Source organism: Triturus cristatus, chromosome 8, assembly GCF_964204655.1.
Source record: "Triturus cristatus chromosome 8, aTriCri1.1, whole genome shotgun sequence".
NCBI classification, from domain to species: domain Eukaryota; kingdom Metazoa; phylum Chordata; class Amphibia; order Caudata; family Salamandridae; genus Triturus; species Triturus cristatus.
This window is the reverse complement of record NC_140591.1, coordinates 1522064031-1522082072: the sequence shown is the minus strand read 5'-3', so window position 1 is coordinate 1522082072 and position 18042 is coordinate 1522064031. Positions and strand designations below refer to the sequence as shown.

General features: G+C 48.6%; 1 protein-coding gene across 1 annotated transcript in view; it reads right to left on the bottom strand.

The window, feature by feature from the left end:
- The window catches only part of PGM2L1 (phosphoglucomutase 2 like 1), a 670483-nt gene that overhangs the window by 414085 nt on the left and 238356 nt on the right, over positions 1–18042 (bottom strand). Inside the window, exon 5 of the mRNA XM_085623364.1 lies at positions 3034–3117. Within this exon, the coding sequence (XP_085479490.1) occupies positions 3034–3117 (84 nt within the window). The remainder of the gene's footprint in view (positions 1–3033; positions 3118–18042) is intronic.

Sequence of the window (18042 nt, the reverse complement as noted above, 5' to 3'; positions counted from 1 at the left end):
GGATGTTATTTGCAGGAATTGCTGTCTCCCGTATTTGCCATGACCGCCCTGCAGGGTTGGGGGTCCCCGTCGGCAGTATTTCTTGGAGGATTTAAATTTGGGGGACATGACCCGCTCTCCCCATCACAAGCCTAAGGAATGCCGGCGATTATTGTGAGCAGGGGCGAGAAAGGGAGCAAAGCGAGACTACCGCCTTGTGAAGCAGGTCATGGACTCGGCGCTGATTTTAATGTGTGGCAACTACGTGTCCATGGAAGTGCACCAGTCCCCCGCTGTGCCCCACTTACCTGTTTATATTGAGACATTTGAGACAATAATCGATTAACATCACGAGGATTACATGGAAACCATTCTGTCTCACGAAGTGCATTGTGGGAGTTGGAGTGTGGCTAACAATGGGGTGTGTGATCAAGCACCAACTGGGTCATTGCACAAAAGAGGACACACCTCTGAAGAAGGCAATATGCTGAAACGCGTCAGGTGCCTCTGACACGTGATTACCTGCGCCAATTGAAATAAAGCATTTCTGTCCAGGAACCGGGTGTGGCGCATTTCTTGGTTGGATATATATATATATATATATATATACATATATACACACACATATATATAAATGCCGCATCTGTTCATTAGATATCTTCTTTTATAACATTTCAACCAAATCCTTTAAGAACCAATAATAAATCAAAACAGATAAGAGACATCAATATGCTGAGGGAACAGGTATCCAATAACTGGTGTGCCATTTGGGTGCAGCGTTGGGCCAAGAACCCTCATGACAATTACTTCTGCTTTTATCCTTGACGCGTAATAGTGTGTCTCAATTTATTTTGATTATTTTACTGGTCACTACTGTTCTCTCGATTTGAACATGTTGCTATAGAGTGGACAACTGCCTCTATTTTAATTTATTTTCATTTTGTTTTACTTCCCTTGGTTGTCCGTTCCCCTTTTTCTCCCTCTTTTTCTCCCCCTTTTTCTCCCCCTCTACACAGGTCTAAAGTATTCCCCAGTACAAGTCTACTAGGATACTCCCTACCATCCCTGGTGTAATTGACTGATTACCAGACGGTAGTGCACCTATCACATTTAGTTTCAAGGTCCTGACGAAGTGCCAGTTGACCCATTAGTGGCAGTCTGGGCGCGAAACATGTTAAGCAGGACTGGTCCAGACCTATTTCATCCCACTTCACTTCTCATGCACTACCTAGCCCCCACACCCGCACGCACCTAACGGCTTCTTCTAAAGATCCCCGACAAAGAGCCCCGGTCTCGGGAGCCCGTCAGGCATTACAGCGCCGGCTTGACAAGGGGCAAATGCCCAAATGATGAAGCATGACATCCCTTGGAGTGGGTGAGGGCATTACGAAGAAAGACCTGTCTTTCCCTCCTTCCCCCATGTCCAACTAGGAACTGCTCACTCCCTTCAAACTCTTTGCCTCTGGGAGCCTGTGTGCAGGACCTCAAAAACTCGGCTCCCCGTCCCTCCTTTGATTAAAATGCAGTGATGTCACATTCTGGAGAGGTGAATGCTGGGCAATCGAGAGTTGGCTTGCTGTTGAGATGAATGCTGGAAAATGAAACCTGCTTGCCCGACTACTTTTTTGTTTTAGTTTTAATGTTTTTTGCGGGAAACCAGTGATGTTCCATCCTGCAGTGATAAATGCAGGGATTTTACTTTTATGTTGAGATGGATGCTGGATATGAAGTCTGCATGCCTAGCTTCTTTCAAAAATGCATTTAACAATGAGGTGATTGCTGTACACCGGTTAAGGTTTGTGAGAGTCAATGTGTTTGATAATTAAAGAGAAAGGAGCATCCTTGATGGTATCCAAACTGTCTTTAAGCATAATACAAACATCCCAGACCTCCATATTGACAATCTTCTCTGAAATGTTGTGATATTCTTGAGCCACGAAACCGAGACATCACAAATCTACAATACTGCAAAATTCTAATGCCTTCGCAGTGTCAATTTTAAGACCTTGCTAACTTCATCAACATGTTTGCCAAAAATAGTTTTCGTTGTTGATGACTGTGCAGATATCAGCGGCAGCGACGGTCTCGTCGTCAACGATGTTTCCTCTGAAGATACGTCTTTTGAGGATTTCTTCTTCACGTTGAACCCCTCTACGGTGCCTAGAGGTATGCTTATCGTTTGAATTACCAGAGGAGGGGGCTGCAAGCGTTGTACCAAATATATCATGCTCAGGAAACTGTACAAGTCTCCTTTTGTGCACTGCCTTTGTGGAAGTGCTTGGAGAGGCACTTTTCACAGACTCCTCCTCTGAAGGGGGGCCATCTCCTTTAGGAGGAACATTCTCTGTATACATAAGTAATAAAGCTAATCTCCTTTCTCGGTCCTTAAATGTTTTAGTTGTAAAAGTCTTACAAATATTGCACTCTGATGCCTTATGACTTGGTTAAAGGTAATAAATACATTGAGAATGTGGGTAATCTGTGTAAATCTTGTTAACACAAGATGAACAAGGTTTAAATAGGCACTACTCTGTCAGCCATGGTGACAGCTGGTTGTCAGATCAACAAATCTCACAGTCCAAAAAATATAGTAATCTTCCCTAAAAACAACTCGCAGTATATCAGTGCTAAAGATAGGTTAAGCTGTGCTAAGCATGTGTACTCATTCACTATTTCATTCAATCCTCATTCACCACAAAGCAGCAACGATGTGAATTTGTTCATGTAAGAGTCAGTGCGGTCCCAGTCTTGCTGTTTACTTCAACATGTTTATATACAGTCACTCACCAGCACATGAAACAAGTACCTCTGGCAGTGCAAAGGCAAACCCCCATATGTCATGAATCACTCTTACAATCAATCAATTATTATTATATTTTGTGTGGAAAAAAGGGAATGATATTTGGAACAACCAATGGCTAGAGAAGGCGTGACCATAGATTACAGTGAAGCATAAAAAACAGAATTGCGCACAATGCTTTCATCACTTTGAGGTAAACAATTGACAAATTGTTACAAACTTACAAATGTTACAAATGTCAACTGAACATTTACCTTGTAGCCATTGTCTTCTTTACGGTTATGGGATGCTGTGATCATCACACCAGCAACAGCTCGGAGCTTCTGTACAGCATAGGGCTAAAATGAAGAAAGCAGCCTTCTATTAAATTCACTATCATGACACATTTCCTTATAGTTTCTGATGTTTCCTACAGAACATTTTACGGTCATGTCAAAAGGCACAACTGGGAAACTGGATGAATAGATCTACGCTCATTAGTCCTATGATTGGTACCCAGGTTAAAGATAACTCATAAAACAGTGCTAAAAGGAGAAGAAAAAAAAAAGGAGTGGTTTAGCTAACTAGACCAGATAACCATTGACAGTCAACAGATTTCGGCTCTAAAATGACGAGCTACTGACTTTGCCATTGCTTTTTTTTTTAATGGTCGCATGCAAGCGCACTTGCATGCATGGTCCTAAATTTGATTTAAATTAAAGAAAGTTAGCTTAAGCACAAAAAAGAGCGGCCCAACAGCATCTTGCAGCTGCTGGATAACTGCAAATTTATTTTTTATAAATTTAAAAAATGAAAGAGTAGTGGGAAGTGAGGCTGGTCTGCATCAGCGAGTGGAGAACAAAGGCACAAAAGAAAGGCGATGATAGTGTGCAGAAACACAAAGAAAGCAGCCAGCCCGGATGCGGTTTGCTGCTGAGGCCTTGTTAAATGAATAAACACACAATGTAAAGTTGGACGGAGCATCAAGAAGCAGAGAACAGGAATACAAATAGAGTGTGCAGGAGAGCATAGAACAAGAATGGCTGAGAGAAGAAAATGTGTACTGCATTGTTAAATACAAACTAAAAAACAAACGTATTATAAAGTAAGCATTAGATGGATTCAACTTATCCAGTGTCAACAAAGTATGACTGAAATGTTGGACAGGAAAGCTACTAAACCAAAAGCAAACACCTGAGGGAGATAAAGCCATCCAATCACAAGAAAGGGCGCCAGAGACAAAGTGCTTCTTGGCACAGGGCCCAGGACTCCACTCACCTTATTTGTTGCAATATCACATAAAGATGGTGTTGTCATGAGGACCTGAACCAGCCTCTCTTTGATGGATGGGAGGAAGGCTTTGAGCACCAGGCAAATGGCCCGCAACTCCAACAGGACGATGTGAAGACAGGTCTCCACTGAAGACTAGAGTCTTCTAATCTCCACCTCTCCCAAATGACGTCCCTGTTCCAGCAATGACGCATCTGTTAGCACAGTCAGCTCTGGGTGGGGCAGGGAGAGTGATCTACTGCTGGTTCAATTGTAGTTGAGCGGCAACACTGCAGATCTTTTGCAGTCTCACCTGAAACCTGGATGAAATCAAACAAGTTGCCCTGGAGATGGGCCTTTGTGACTTCAATAAATCAAGGATTTACAAAGTGTGGCAAATTACCCTTGAAGGGTCTCAAGGCGTCTGAGATGCTAACTGCCTCATGGTGATCTGTTCATTCGAATAGCCTCACCTTGAGTCCTTTGCTGAAATGCTGGAGAGATGGGGCGGTCCTGAGGTACAGGGGACGGTCTTTTCAAGCTTTTGCCGCCAAGTGTGAGAAGGAGCATCCTCTGCTGTTACTTCGGCAGATCCGGGAGGGTGTCTGCAACGAAGAGGGAGGCGGATTGTAGGTGTCTGGTCGGTTGGTGGAAGGTCATGGGTTTGTTGATTTTAGATGGCCCTTTGTTGTGCAGGGCATTGTATGCGTGGGTCAGCGTCTTGAACTGGCATCCCTTCTTGATGGGGAGCCAGTGTAGTTTCTTGAGGTAGGGTGTGATGTGTGTACATCAGGGTAGGTCAATGATGAGTCTTGCAGCTGAGTTTGGTATTGTCTGTATTCTCTTCAGCAGGTGTGCGGTGACTCCTACGTAGAGTGTGTTCCCGTAGTCCAGCCTCTTGGTGAGGAGGACTTGTGTGACGTCCTTCTGGTGTTGACTGGGAGCCACCTGAAGATTTTAAGAAGCATGCATAGGGTGCGGAAGCAATCTGAGGACACTGCATTCACCTGTTTCTTCATAGATAGCTTGCTGTACAAGATGTTGCAGAGAATGCAAGGTTGTCTCTCAGGCACAAAATTGGCAGAGTTCAGCAGGTCACCATGAGTCATTCAATGGCGAGATGTTGCTCCCAAAGATTAGGACTTCTGTCTTGTTCACGTTGAGCTTGAGACAGTTGTCTTTCATCCAGTCAGCCACGTTTATCATACATCTGTGGAAGCAGGCTCAGATGGTGGTTGGGTCTACTGACAGAGAGGATGAGCTGGGTGTCATTTGTGTAGGAGAAGTTATTGAGTCTGTGTAATATGATGGAGTTCAGGGGGTCATGTACACATTGGGTGGGGTTGAGGGATGATTCCTAGGGGACGCAGCAGATCTTCCCAGTATCCGAGGTGAACGGGGGGGGACAGATTTGGTGGGTTCTTTCAGTGAGGTATGAGGCAAGCCATTTGAGCGCGTTGTCCTGCATTACAACGTTGTGGAGTCTGTTGAGCAGGACATGATGGGAGCAGGATGTGTTGAAGACAGCTGACCGGTCCAAGAGGATGAGGGCTGCCTTTTTGCCACAGTCCAAGAGGACTCTGATGTCTTCTGTGGCTGCAATCAGGGCTGTCTATTTGCTGTGGTTGGCTTGGAATCCAGATTTAAAGGGGTCCAGGAGGTTGTTGTGTTTCAGGTGTTCAGAGTTGCTGGTTGATTGCCTTCTCAAGAACCTACGCTGGAAAGGGGAGCATCGAGATGGGCCAGTAGTTCTTTGGTTCTGCTGGGTCAGGGACTGGTTTCTTCAGGTTCCATTGCAGAGTCCACACATGCCACCTGGCATTGTCACCAAGCAGAATACAGGAGGCTTAAACTCCAAGAAGCCTCAAAGCCACTCTTACTAAGATACAGGACCAAGGCTGAAACATCAGGCTCATATACTGAATGTCCTGGACTCGTTGGGACGGAGAGGACGCCTGAAATAGCTCTGCATTCAGTACAGCTCAGAAGAAACGGAGTCTCTGTGTAGGAGTCCGGAGTGACCTTGGCACGATGACCGCTAACCTCAATGAAGTCAGGAGGTTTGCAGTCACTTGGAGGAGGTGTATGACTGACTTTTGTGAACCGGAGTTTAATTGCCAGGTGCCAAGGTAAGAGAAAACTGAAAATGCTCCTGGCCTACCATGAACCACAAGTAGAGTCTGTGGATAGTAGGATGGGTATGATAGTATGTGTCTTACAGGTCTAAAGCCACCACCAAGTTACCTGGACCTAGAGAACCTAGAACCTAGGCTAATTAGACCATATTGAATGTGTGCTTCCACAAGAAAGTGTTCAGAGGGTGGTGATCTGAATAAGGACGGCAGTCTCAGTCCTTATTTGCCATGAGGAAATAGCGGAAGTAACAGCCAGTCCCAAATTACTGGACTGGAACCCTATCTATGGCTCCTTAGACCAAAAGGGCCTGCACCCCCAGAAGCAAGATGGATGGGTGCTCCTCTGCAAGCCACTCTGATGTCGGAGGAAGGTGTGGCAGTTCGAAAAGGAATGGCAGGGAGCAGCCTGTTGGATGAGCTCAAGAAACGACTTGTAGGATGTTATATTTTGCCACCATTAGAGGAAATATCTGATCCTGCCTCCCAACAAACTAAAGTGGCTTAGAGGTTAATGCCACCAGCTGGGGTACTCAGAAGGTTGTTGCCCCTGATGGTCTGGACAAAGTCTGCTTGATACATGCCCGGACCCTTAAAGGACTGGGGTGCCTGTTGCAGGGACTGTGGGCCTTGGTATTGAGGGTACACAAACCACTGGAGTAGCCTCCAAAGGGACAAATATTTGAGGGTACTATCTTGCAGCAGTTGAGAGTCCTAAAGAATGCGCAGTAGCCAGGCTCTCGTTGAAGTGTTCCAGTGCAGAATCTGCTTTCTCTGCAAGATCCGTCAAATGAATATCTATCAGTCAGGCCTACACATCACCAGTGAAGCCTGTGGATCTCATCCATGCATGATGCCGAAGCACCATGCTAGAGCCAACTGCTGTTCCCAAGTAATCGGTAGTGTCTAGTCCAAATTGGATTACGTATTTAGCTGCATCCGGACCATCCCGGATGGTTTGATCTAGGTTGGCCCAATATGTTTCTGGGACAGTCGGCAAGATCTTGATAACCATGTCCCATAAAGCTTGTGAAGATCTCCCCATAGCACAGCCGGCATTGCCCGAGCTTAGGGCTAAATTTGCAGATGAAAAAAAGAATATCCCCTTCTGAGTCAATTCTCTTTGACTCCGTCAGGCAGAAGGGGGGGGATGAGCTGAGAGGGGTCACAGGGAATGAATTGGGGTTTGCCCTGCTGGTGGAATCCAGAAACACCTGAATTTCTGGCTTAGGGTGTTACATCACCCAGGGTCGCTTGGCAGCAGCATGTGACGCTTGGCTACCTGCTTGTTCACCAGTGGGCAAGAATAAGGCTTAGATCGGTTGCTCGTGAAAGTCATGGCTTCACTGAATGGCAGTAAGGACTAAGAAGAAGCCTGCACAGGTTGGAAAATGTATCTTAGCAGGGTAGTTCTAACTTCCATAGGTGTAGTTGTAAATATAATAAGTCAGCTGCACGTCTTATGACGTGCAGCAGAGGAAGCACTCTATACTCTTGATGGCCTGGGGGAACCCAACCCAGTGTCCAACCCACGTGCCTTCTGCAAATCCATGTACAGATTCCCATCATCATAGTGTGGGGGGGAATTATTCCCATCATCTCTAATGTTGTCTCTTAAAAATGGTTGATTCTGATGAGAGCTGAAACTGAAAAGATGTTGGAGCACTGGAGAGTGGCTCCACGGTAAGGGCATGGTTCTGTCTGAATTAGTGCATCGGTACAGCTTTGGGATGCAAACTCAGTCAAAGCTGAGACAATTTGTGCTCTGAGTCAGGCATGAATATTGGAGCAAAGTCTTCCTCTGTGCATCAGCATCAAGGGGACAGGGAGACTTTCATGCTGGAGTCTGTTCCAAATTCGGAGACGGATTCAGGAGGCACAGACGGCGCAGAGAATGGATCTGCTGGCAGTAAACAGATTGAAGCCCTCTGCTGATCTTTGGGGCCCGAAGGAACCTAGGAGTGAATCAGGAGCAGTTGCGTAAAATCCTCCTCAGTAGGAGAACCAGTAGCAAAACTCAGAGGTACCCTAATGTCCTCGCAACTTCTCTAGCAGAGAATGGCAAGGCTGCGATGCATCCCACTTGGCCATCTTGTGTTTCCATTTCAACTTACCAGAAGACTTGAACCGTGATGAACAGCCCAGAAAGCTGGGACAGGTCTGCGCCCTTGCCCTCGAGTAGAGCGGGACTTCCATGACTTCTTTCAATGTTCAGCAATGTACTGTTTCAGTTCACAGTTCCAAATCGCTTCCAGATTCATGAGAACAATCCACGCGCAACTTGGAGTCATGTCCTGTACTCAAGAATCAGAGGCATAGCTCATGGGTGGGGGGGTTTGGGGGGAGGTCAGTCTCAGACATCTGCCTGCAACAGTCTCTACAAGGTCTAAACCTTGTAGTTTTAGGGGGTGACATTATTCCCATGCACACTGAAGAAAAGTGGAATTTTGCACACAAAAAAAGACTCAACTGATCTGAAAAAATTGGGAACAAACTCCAGATCTGCATACAAAGGTGTGGCACTTGCATGAGGCTCCATCATCAACAATGTCAAAACAAAGCCACACACCATTACCTACCAGCAAGCAGCAGTGTTTTAAATCTCAGAGATCCAGTCTCACACCAAGGAATATTCTAAAGGTGTGGAATCTGAAGTCAGAAATATCCATCAGAAACAGCAGTACTGAACCGTGAAATCAAGCACACTTTATACCGAAATTCTCTGGAATTGAAACTAGTAATCTAACAGAATCTCAAAATAACTCTGGTTGCTAAATCAGTGCAGGAAATGAAGGGGGATCTAGTCAGATCCCGGGCCAGGCTGTCATTATTGAATCAGATTCGGTCCGGTCTCAGTGAAAAATGTGGATTTTTTTTTCTTGGTGTAATTTTCAGACACTAGTAACCATTCAAGGGGACCATGTTTTGTCTGCTTTGTCATCAGAGCAGCAACCTACACAGGTTGAGAGAGGTTTCTTACTTTCACTTCAAAGCTGAGCCCAATGTAAAACTACAAATGATTCACTTAGAGGGCCAATTGCACTCCTATTGCTCAGCCAAGCTGGGAGCTAGTTAAAGCCTAAAACCATGATGTCAATGCTACAATGTCATGAAGGGAAAAAAAGATGTTCTGCATGTTATCATGTACTTTGACCCCTTCGCTGCTAGGCCTTACCCCCTCTCCCCCGTGACAAGCCTTTTTTTTGGCTATTTGGGGTATTTCGCGCTTCAGCCCCTTTAACTTATTGTCCACATAAGGTATCCACATAAAATTTGCGTCCTTTTCTTCCAAAATCTTGAGGATTCGAAATTGGCCCAAAACATTTCCTGCAAAAGGTAACAACAAAGGGTTTGTGGTGCTAAAATCACCATATTCCCAGCTTTCAGGAACAGGCAGATATTTGTCAGTAAACCAACATTTTCTACACAGTTTTTGCATTTTACTGGGATATAGCCTATTTGTCCTATTGGTTGTGCATTCAACCTCCTTCCAGTTAGTGGTAGTAATTGGTATGAAATCAATAATGGACCCCAGAAAACTATACATTTCAGAAAAGTAGACAAAATTATGAATTCAGCAAGGGTTTTTTTTGTGTAGATCCTTCAAGGTTTTCCTATAGAAACAAACAATTGAAACTAAACAAAATACTGAAATTGAGTTGGGAAAAAAAACAGCCATTTGTGCCAACGTTTTCCCCTGTAACTTCTTCTAAGTATGGCAGATTTTTAAAAGCAATATACCGTTATGTCTGCTGGGCCCTTATGGTTGCGGGGATATATAGGACTTGTAGGTTCACCTAGAACCCGAGGTGCCCAGAGCCAATAACTGAACTTCGTCTTGCAATGTTTTTTTATTCTGTACCGGGTATATAACAATTCATTTGTTAAAATATAAAGAGTGAAAAATAGGTACCAAGGAAACATATATATTTCCGAAATGAGAACAAAATATAGAGAGTTTAGAACCAGTGGTTATTTGCACATCTCCGATATTGTGGGTACCCATACAAGCGCGTGAATTACAGGAAATTTTTCAAAATTATTTCTTTTTCACACATTGTCTTACATTTGGAAGGGAGAAATGCAAAGAAAGTCCAATAGAAATAACACTTGTTCTACTATTCTGTGTTCCCCTAATTCTCCTGATAAAAATGGCACCTCACTTGTGTGGGTAGGCCTAGTACACGCGACAGAAAACAGCCCACAACGCAACATGGACACATCACATTTTTCCAGTGAAAACTGACCTTTTTTGCCATGTGCTTGGCTGTGGATGTTGGGCCCTAGCTCAGCCGGAACCTAGGGAAACCTAACACATACATTTTTTTAAACTAGACACCCAGGGGAATCCAAGATGGGGTGACTTGTGTGTCTCTCAATAGGTTCTGTTACCCAAAATCCCTTGCACACCTCAAATTTTGTATAAAAAAAAAACAAAATAAACTCAAATTTCTGTAACGAAAAGTTCTGGAATCTGAGTGGAGCCACCAACTTCCACCCACCCAGCATTCCCTCAAGTCTCCAGATAAAAATGGTACCGCACTGTGTGGGTAGGCCTAATGCCCGTAACAGAAAACGGCTCAAAACGCAAAGTGGACACATTGCGTTTTCCAGGGAAAAGTGACCCTTTTCTCGCAATGTGCCTAGCCGTGGATTTTGGACCCTAGCTCTGCCAGCACCTAAGGAAACCTAGTATACCTACACGTTTTTAAAAACCAGACACCCAGGGAAATCCAGGATGGGGTGACTTGTGTGGCTCGCACCAGGTTCTGTTACCCAGAATCCCTTGCAAACCTCAAATTTTGTAAAAAAAGAACATTTTCATCATATTTCTGTGATGGAAAGTTCTGGAATCTGCATGAAGCCACAAACTTCCACACACCCAGTATTCCTTCAAGTCTCCCGATACAAACAGTACCTCACTTGTGTGGGTAGGCCTAGTACCCGCAACAGGAAATGGCCCAAACGCAATGTAGACACATCACTTTTTTCCACAGAAAACTGACCCTTTATTTGCAATGTGCCTAGCTGTGAATTTTGGGCTGTAGCTCAACCGGCACCTAGGGAAACCTAGCAAACCTTTACATTTTTGAGAACTAGACATCCAGGGGAATCCAGGATGGGATGGCTTGTGTGGCTCTCACCAGGTCCTGTTACCCAGAATCCCTTGCAAAGCCCACTTTGTAAAAAAAAAAAAAAGAAAACATTTTCCTCACATTTATGGATTGGAAAGTTCTGGAATCTAAGGGGAGCAACACATTTCTACAACACAGCATTTCCCCAAGTCTCCTGATAAAAATGGTACCTCCCTTGTGTGAGTAGGCCTAGTGCCCACAACAGGAATCGGCCCAAAATGTACTGTGGAGACTTCAAAATTAGATTACAAAAATACCTTGTTTTGCAAGGGAGTCACCTGAGTTTTTGATCCCCAGTTCTGCTGCCATCTAGGGAAACCTACCAATCTCAGACATTTCTGAAAACTAGACACCCAAGGGAGTCCAGGAAGGAGTGACTTGCATGGATCCACCAGCGTTTTCCTACCCAGAATCCCCTTCAAACCAAAACTTTAGCTAAAAAAATAAAATCACATTTTTCTCACATTTCTGTGTGGGAAAATTGTGGGATCACCGGGCTGACAAATTTCCTACCACCGAGTGTTCCCCGAGGACTCCCGATAAAAATGGAACTTCACTTGTATGGGTGGGCCAAGTACCCGTGGCAGGCAAGGGCTTAACGTATTATGGAGACATCCAAATTATCTATCACAAAATGACCTTGTTTTGTAATGTGGACACATGCATTTTTGGTCCCGGGCTCAGCTGCCACCTAGGGAATTCTACCAAACCCACACATTTCTGAAAACTAGACACCAGGGGGAGTCAAGGGATGTGTGGCTTGCGTGGATCCCCCAACGTTTTCCTATCCAAAATCCCCTGCACACCTCAAATTTAGCTGCAGCGGGGCCCGGTAAGCTGTATGTGGGCGGCTGCGGGGCGATAAGCCGGTAGAGGTGCAGCGCCGGTGAGAGCTTGGGTGCGTCCTGTGGAGAGCCCTGATCCCGGCGGTCCTGGCGGTGGCGGCCGGCCGAGGGACTAGGGCTTGCCGTCGCTATTGGGGCCAGAAGTGTACAGCAACAGTGGCGTCAAGGGCAACTAGGCGGAGGCGCCAGGGTTGGTCCTTTGAATCTGTGGCCCGACAAGGAGTGGGGCCGGCGGGGACTGCAGCAAGGCGGGGACAGAGACTGGCACCAGCTGGAGAGGAGGTCCGGACTAGCGGGCCCCACCGCGGCCTCCTCGCCATTAGTTCCGGGGGCTGTGCAGCCAGAGGTGTGGCCACAGCCTGGGGCGTATACTGGAGTGGTGTTGCCTTGCGCCTCGCATCGCCTGGAGGTATGCCCAGACGGAGCGGTGGAGTTGAGACGGGCGCCCCTGAAATACCTTAGAGTGCGCTGAGACCTATTGACTGGGCATCCCTGGGTCCCCCTATGGCCCATTCTAGTCCATCCTGCAAACGCGCTGATGATCCGTGCGCCGAGCAGTGCTGTCACTGGCGAACTGAGTTGAGAGAGGAGCCCGGCTTACAGTGGTCATTGGGGTGCCGAGTGGCCCTGGAGGTGACTGGGCCGGACGGGCCATTCTATCAACGGAAGGTGCAAGTGGAGCCTGGGGCGCAGACTGGACGGCGCTGCAGGCAGCTTGGAAGTTGCCTGACCTTAGGGCCGGTGGCGGGCTCGGGGGTCTATTCCTAACCTAGATATCTGACGCAACCGGGGCGCCGGTCTTACGGCAAGTGGTGGCCGCAGACTCTGGGCGGAGGGAGAACCCAGGCGGCCCGAGTGTCTGGTGTACCACCTGGTTTACTCTGGTCATGGGCCGCAACAGGCTGACACTGCAAGCTCAAACCAATCAAATTGATAAATACACAGTGGCAAGGTCCAAGCCTGGGGCGCCTCCGCGCACTATTATTGTCCGCATCCTGAACTAGAGAGATCGGGATGCAATTCTGCAGGCATCGCGCGTGTCCGGATATCTGCATTCGGTTTTTCGCTGACTCCACGTTGCATGTCCAGCGGCTGGGAAGATCCTTTGAAGGGGTCAAGAGAGCCATGCGTGACCACGGTGTGAAGTATATGATATTTCCGGCAAGACTCAAAGTCATGGACGGCGAGAAGGCATACTTCTTTGACTCTCCGGCAGAGGCAAACGATTGGATGGAGGGCTGGCGAACAGTGGGCCGTCAGAGTGGCCCGCGTCGAACGGCTGCTGGTCGCGTAGGTCAGGAGGTTCACGCTAAACGCACGCCACCACGGGAACTCAGGGAGAGCGAACAGACTCCTATAAAGTGACTGTAGCGGCTCAGGGCCGCAAGGGCTGCAGGTTTAGTGAAGGGTAGGGGGGTGCTATACTGCCTAGATCTGGCCATTTTCTTGGTTTTCGGGTGGGTCGATCTGCAGCGGTTGGTTTGTCATTCGGTTAAGGATGCAGGGTTGAGGTCTAATAGTTTCTACCTATGCTGGCGGGAGGTTGTTTTGTCCAGGGGTGGGAGGGAGGTGGGGGCCGGGGGGAAATGAGGTGGTGTCCTTTGCACAGTTCAAAACTGGGGTGTGCCATCCGGCAATTCAGTATGACTTTCTGCGGACTGCAGGTTCACGTTTCCAAGTTTGGTTGATTCTGGGCAGATGGGGCAACAGGCACTCTGCGAGTTTCATGGGTGGGTGGTTGGGGGCCCACTTAGCAGGGAGGCAGGGAGGGGGGTTTTGTTTGGGGCAGGGGGGTGGGGGTTCTGGGGTAGTTCATGGTTAGCTCATGGTGTCTCATATTAAAATGTTTGGGTGGGGTATCAGGAGGGCAGGCATGGGAGGAGGCTAGATCCGATGTATCATGGGACCCTGTGTGGACATGAGTGATCAGGCGCAGATACGAATCTGGACGTGGAACGTCAATGGTTTGGGCAATAAGATTAAACAGACGCTTATACTGCAGCATGTGAAGCGCCATTCCCCAGATGTGCTGCTCCTCCAGGAGACGCACCTTGGGAGGGGGGGGGGGGGGGGGGGGGGGAACAGGTGCAGGGCCCTAGACCGCTTTGGATACAGGATGGTAGCTCACGTCAGGATCCAGGGGAGGGGGAATCCTTGTCCGAAACACCCTGCCAGTGGTCATCACCGGCAGCTGGACGGAGGACTCTGGGTGTATGGCATCGGTGGCAGCTCGATGGGAGGGGAGGCTAATAGTTCTTAGCTCGTGTTACCTCCCACCTGGCTTGCATGCCTCGACATTTAAGAAGCTGGACTCACACTTGGTGGGCCTCCCGCAGGGAACGCTCATGATAGGCGGGGACACAAATGCGGTCATGGATGCAGAATAGGATCGCTCTGGGGTGAGGCAGGGCAATAGAGGGGAAATGGGCCTTAGGAGTTTTGTTACAGCTATAGGCTTTAGTGACATATGACGCGCGCATTACCCCTCCCAGAGGCAATACACATTCTATTCAGCCAGACATGGATCCTTTTCCAGATTAGATCACATTTTTACGCAGGAGGACCGGCTGGGGGACTTTGCGGAAACCTGCATTATGGCCAGGGGAATTTCGGATCATTCCCCGGGCGGTGTGGTCCTGAGAGGGGCAGTAACTAACAGGGCGGCCTTTCCTAGACTAGACCCTCAAAGATGAATCCCTAACGAGTAAGTTACGGGAATGTTCCCAACAATACTTTGCTGAGAACCGGGACTCGGTTGACTCCCAGCTTACTCTGTGGGAAGCGTATAAAACGGTCCTGAGGGGCCAGGCCCAAGCTCTGATTGGGGTCCAGAAGAAGGAGGAAGCGCTGCAGATTCGGCAATTGGAACGGGAAATTGAAGACATGGAGCGAAGGGCCTGCGGGGTTCCCTCGCCAGACCTAGCCCACACTCTAGCTCTCAAGCAGAGGGAGCTTCGGTCGTTGGCGGAGGGTGAGGCACGTGCCTACTCCCTTGCCACGCAACATTGGATTTACGATGCGGGAGACAAGAGCATGAAATTTCTAGCTTGGCTCGAACTCAGAGATCGGGCGCGATCCTGGGTGGCGGAAGTGAGAGATACGTCGGCGTCCTTGGGGACTACGGGTGTGGCCATTGCGGAGGCCTTTGCATCTTACTATGAGGGGGTTTACTCCCCAGTTTGCACCAGGACTGAGCTGGATTGTGAGGAGTTCATGCATGACTTCGCGCTTCTCACATTATCTCAGGAGCAAACAGACCGCTTGGAATCAGATCTTACCGGGGCGGAGCTCGGCAAAGCCGTCAACTCTCTCCAGGCAGGGAAAGCGCAGGGTCCCAACGGGCTCCCTGTTGAACTATATAAGAGTCAAGGTAACGTGATTGTCGACCCCCTGCGGCAAATGTTCCTTGAGGCCCGGGAGGTGGGGAAACTCCCGCCAGACCAGCGAGAAGCCACAATAGTTGTGATCAATAAGGCCGGGAAACCGGCTGACCTGTGCTCCTCATACCGGCCTAACTCGCTGCTAAATGTGGAGGCCAAGGTCTTGGCCAAAGCCCTGGCAACGAGGTTGCTATCGGTCCTGCCAGACCTGATCCACGTGGACCAGTCAGGATTCATGCCCCATAGAAGCACTCGCCATAATTTGAGAAGGTTATATGGGATATTGTATACGACGGAGGCGGTGGGTGATGCTCAAACGGCCCTAATGGCACTAGACGCATCTATGGCCTTCGATAGTATTGAGTGGCCGTATTTATTCAAGGTTCTCCAGAGGCTGGGTTTTGGCCCGGTTTTCTGTAGTTGAGTGCGACTGTTGTATGACCAGCCGTTAGCACGAGTCAGGGTAAACGGAGCGATGTCTCGACCATTCGCCCTGCGCAGGGGAACCAGGCAGGGGTGTCCCCTGTCCCTGCTTCTTTTTGCCCTGGCTCTCGAGCCCCTGGCGCACTGGATCAGGCGGGACAGGTCCTTCTGGGGCCTGGCGCTCAATGACGTATGGGAAGAGCGTATATCATTATACGCAGATGATATCGTCCTCTATATGGCCCGACCATATCATTCAATTGCGCAGGCGCTTCACCTCTTCGAGTTGTTTGGGAGCTACTCTGGCTTCACGATTAACTGGACCAAATCCCTCATTTATCCCCTCTTGGGCCCGCCACCACGGATCCCGAGGGGTTGCGCGGCATCGATAGTGACAGACGGCTTCAAATATTTGGGGGTGTATGTCACCAGGGATAGGGCAGAGTTCTTTACCAAAAATCTTGAACCCCAGTTGGCGAGGCTGGCAACTGATGTGTCCCATTGGAGGTCCTTGCCCCTCTCCCTGGTTGGGCGTGCTGCGCTATTCAAGATGTTGGCTCTGACGCGGCTGCTCTACGTCTTGCAGAATACACCGTACCCGGTCCCGAGCGGGGTGTCTCGGCGCATATCGCAGTCTGTACGAACACTGCTGTGGGAGGGGGAAGCCCGAGGATAGCGCTGTGAAAACTCACGAGAGGGGTGTATGACGGGGGGCTGGCCATCCCAGACATCCAGCTGTATTACTGGGCTTCTTAACTGCAAGTAAACGACTGGGTCTATGCGCCGGGATCGGAACCTGCCTATCGGGTGGACAGGTATGCTATGCCGGGAGGTGTTTGCGAGTCACTCCTCTACACAGGGCGGTTGCGAGGGGATCTGCCCTCACACACAGGGGTGGTCCTCCACTGCTGGCGGGAAGCGAATCAATTTCTGGGGTGGGCTGGCACATTGACAGGCAGGACCCCTCTGTGGGTGGGGGATCACTTGGCTGAAGTTAAGGGGCTTGTGCGCTTCAGGGTCTGGAAGTTAATTAGAATAGAATACCTGGGTGATGTGTGGAAAAGAGACACCCCTAGATCCTTTGAATACCTTCAACGAGAATACCAATTGCATGACTCCCAGCGTTTTCACTACCTTCGCCTTCTGCACGCCTTGCGTTCCCATGACACTTCCATTCCAGAATATTCTCCCATGGAGGACAGGCTTCTTCTAGACCCCATTCTCGGTAGGCCAACATCCACTATTACCGCAAACTCAAACAATATGCCTGACCCCTTGGTGTCCCTGCGGGAGAGATGGGAAGGGGATATCGGTCGACCTGGAAGATGACGATTGGCAGGACACCCTGCAAAGCCCCCGCGAAGTTGCCATTCGGATTAGGTTCCGCCTCGTACAGCTAAAAATTCTGCACCGGGTGTACTACCCGCGAACCCATCTTTTTGCATGGGGCAGGAGCCTGTCTCCATTATGTCAGGGGGAGGGGACATTCGATCATATCCTCTGGGAATGCCTGTACATAGTACCCTTTTGGACACAGGTAGCGTGCACTATGGCGAAGGTGGTGGGCTCCCCGGTTCCAGTGGAGCGCAAATGGCTTCTCCTCATGATCAAAGGACCCACGGACTGGTCCAGGTACCACGGGATCTGGCTGGCATTGGCAGCTGGGGTGGCGAAGCGTAATATTGCCAGTTGTTGGGGGCGCAGGCACCCCCCGCGGTGGGATCAATGGTGCAGGGATCTGGATTGGTGCCAGAGGGCAGAGGAAGTCATGTATAAGTCCAGGGGTTGTGTGAGAAAATGGAAAAAGGTGTGGGGGCCGTGGCGGAGATATCAGGCATACAGGAGTGGAGGGGAGGGGGGCCAAGTGTAAGTATTGTATTGTCCCATTATGCTGACTTGTGTATATCCCATGCAGGGGTGGTCCCCCTATGCTTTGTGAATTTGGTGATATTCTGAATGAGACCATGAGCAAAGTTAATAAAAAGGTTTATAAAAAATAAAAAAAAACCTGCGTATAATTTAAAAAGAAATCCCTGGTGCCTAGTGGGCATTCTGCCCCGCCGGGCGGCAGATACGGGGCTATTGCCCCCATCTGCCTCT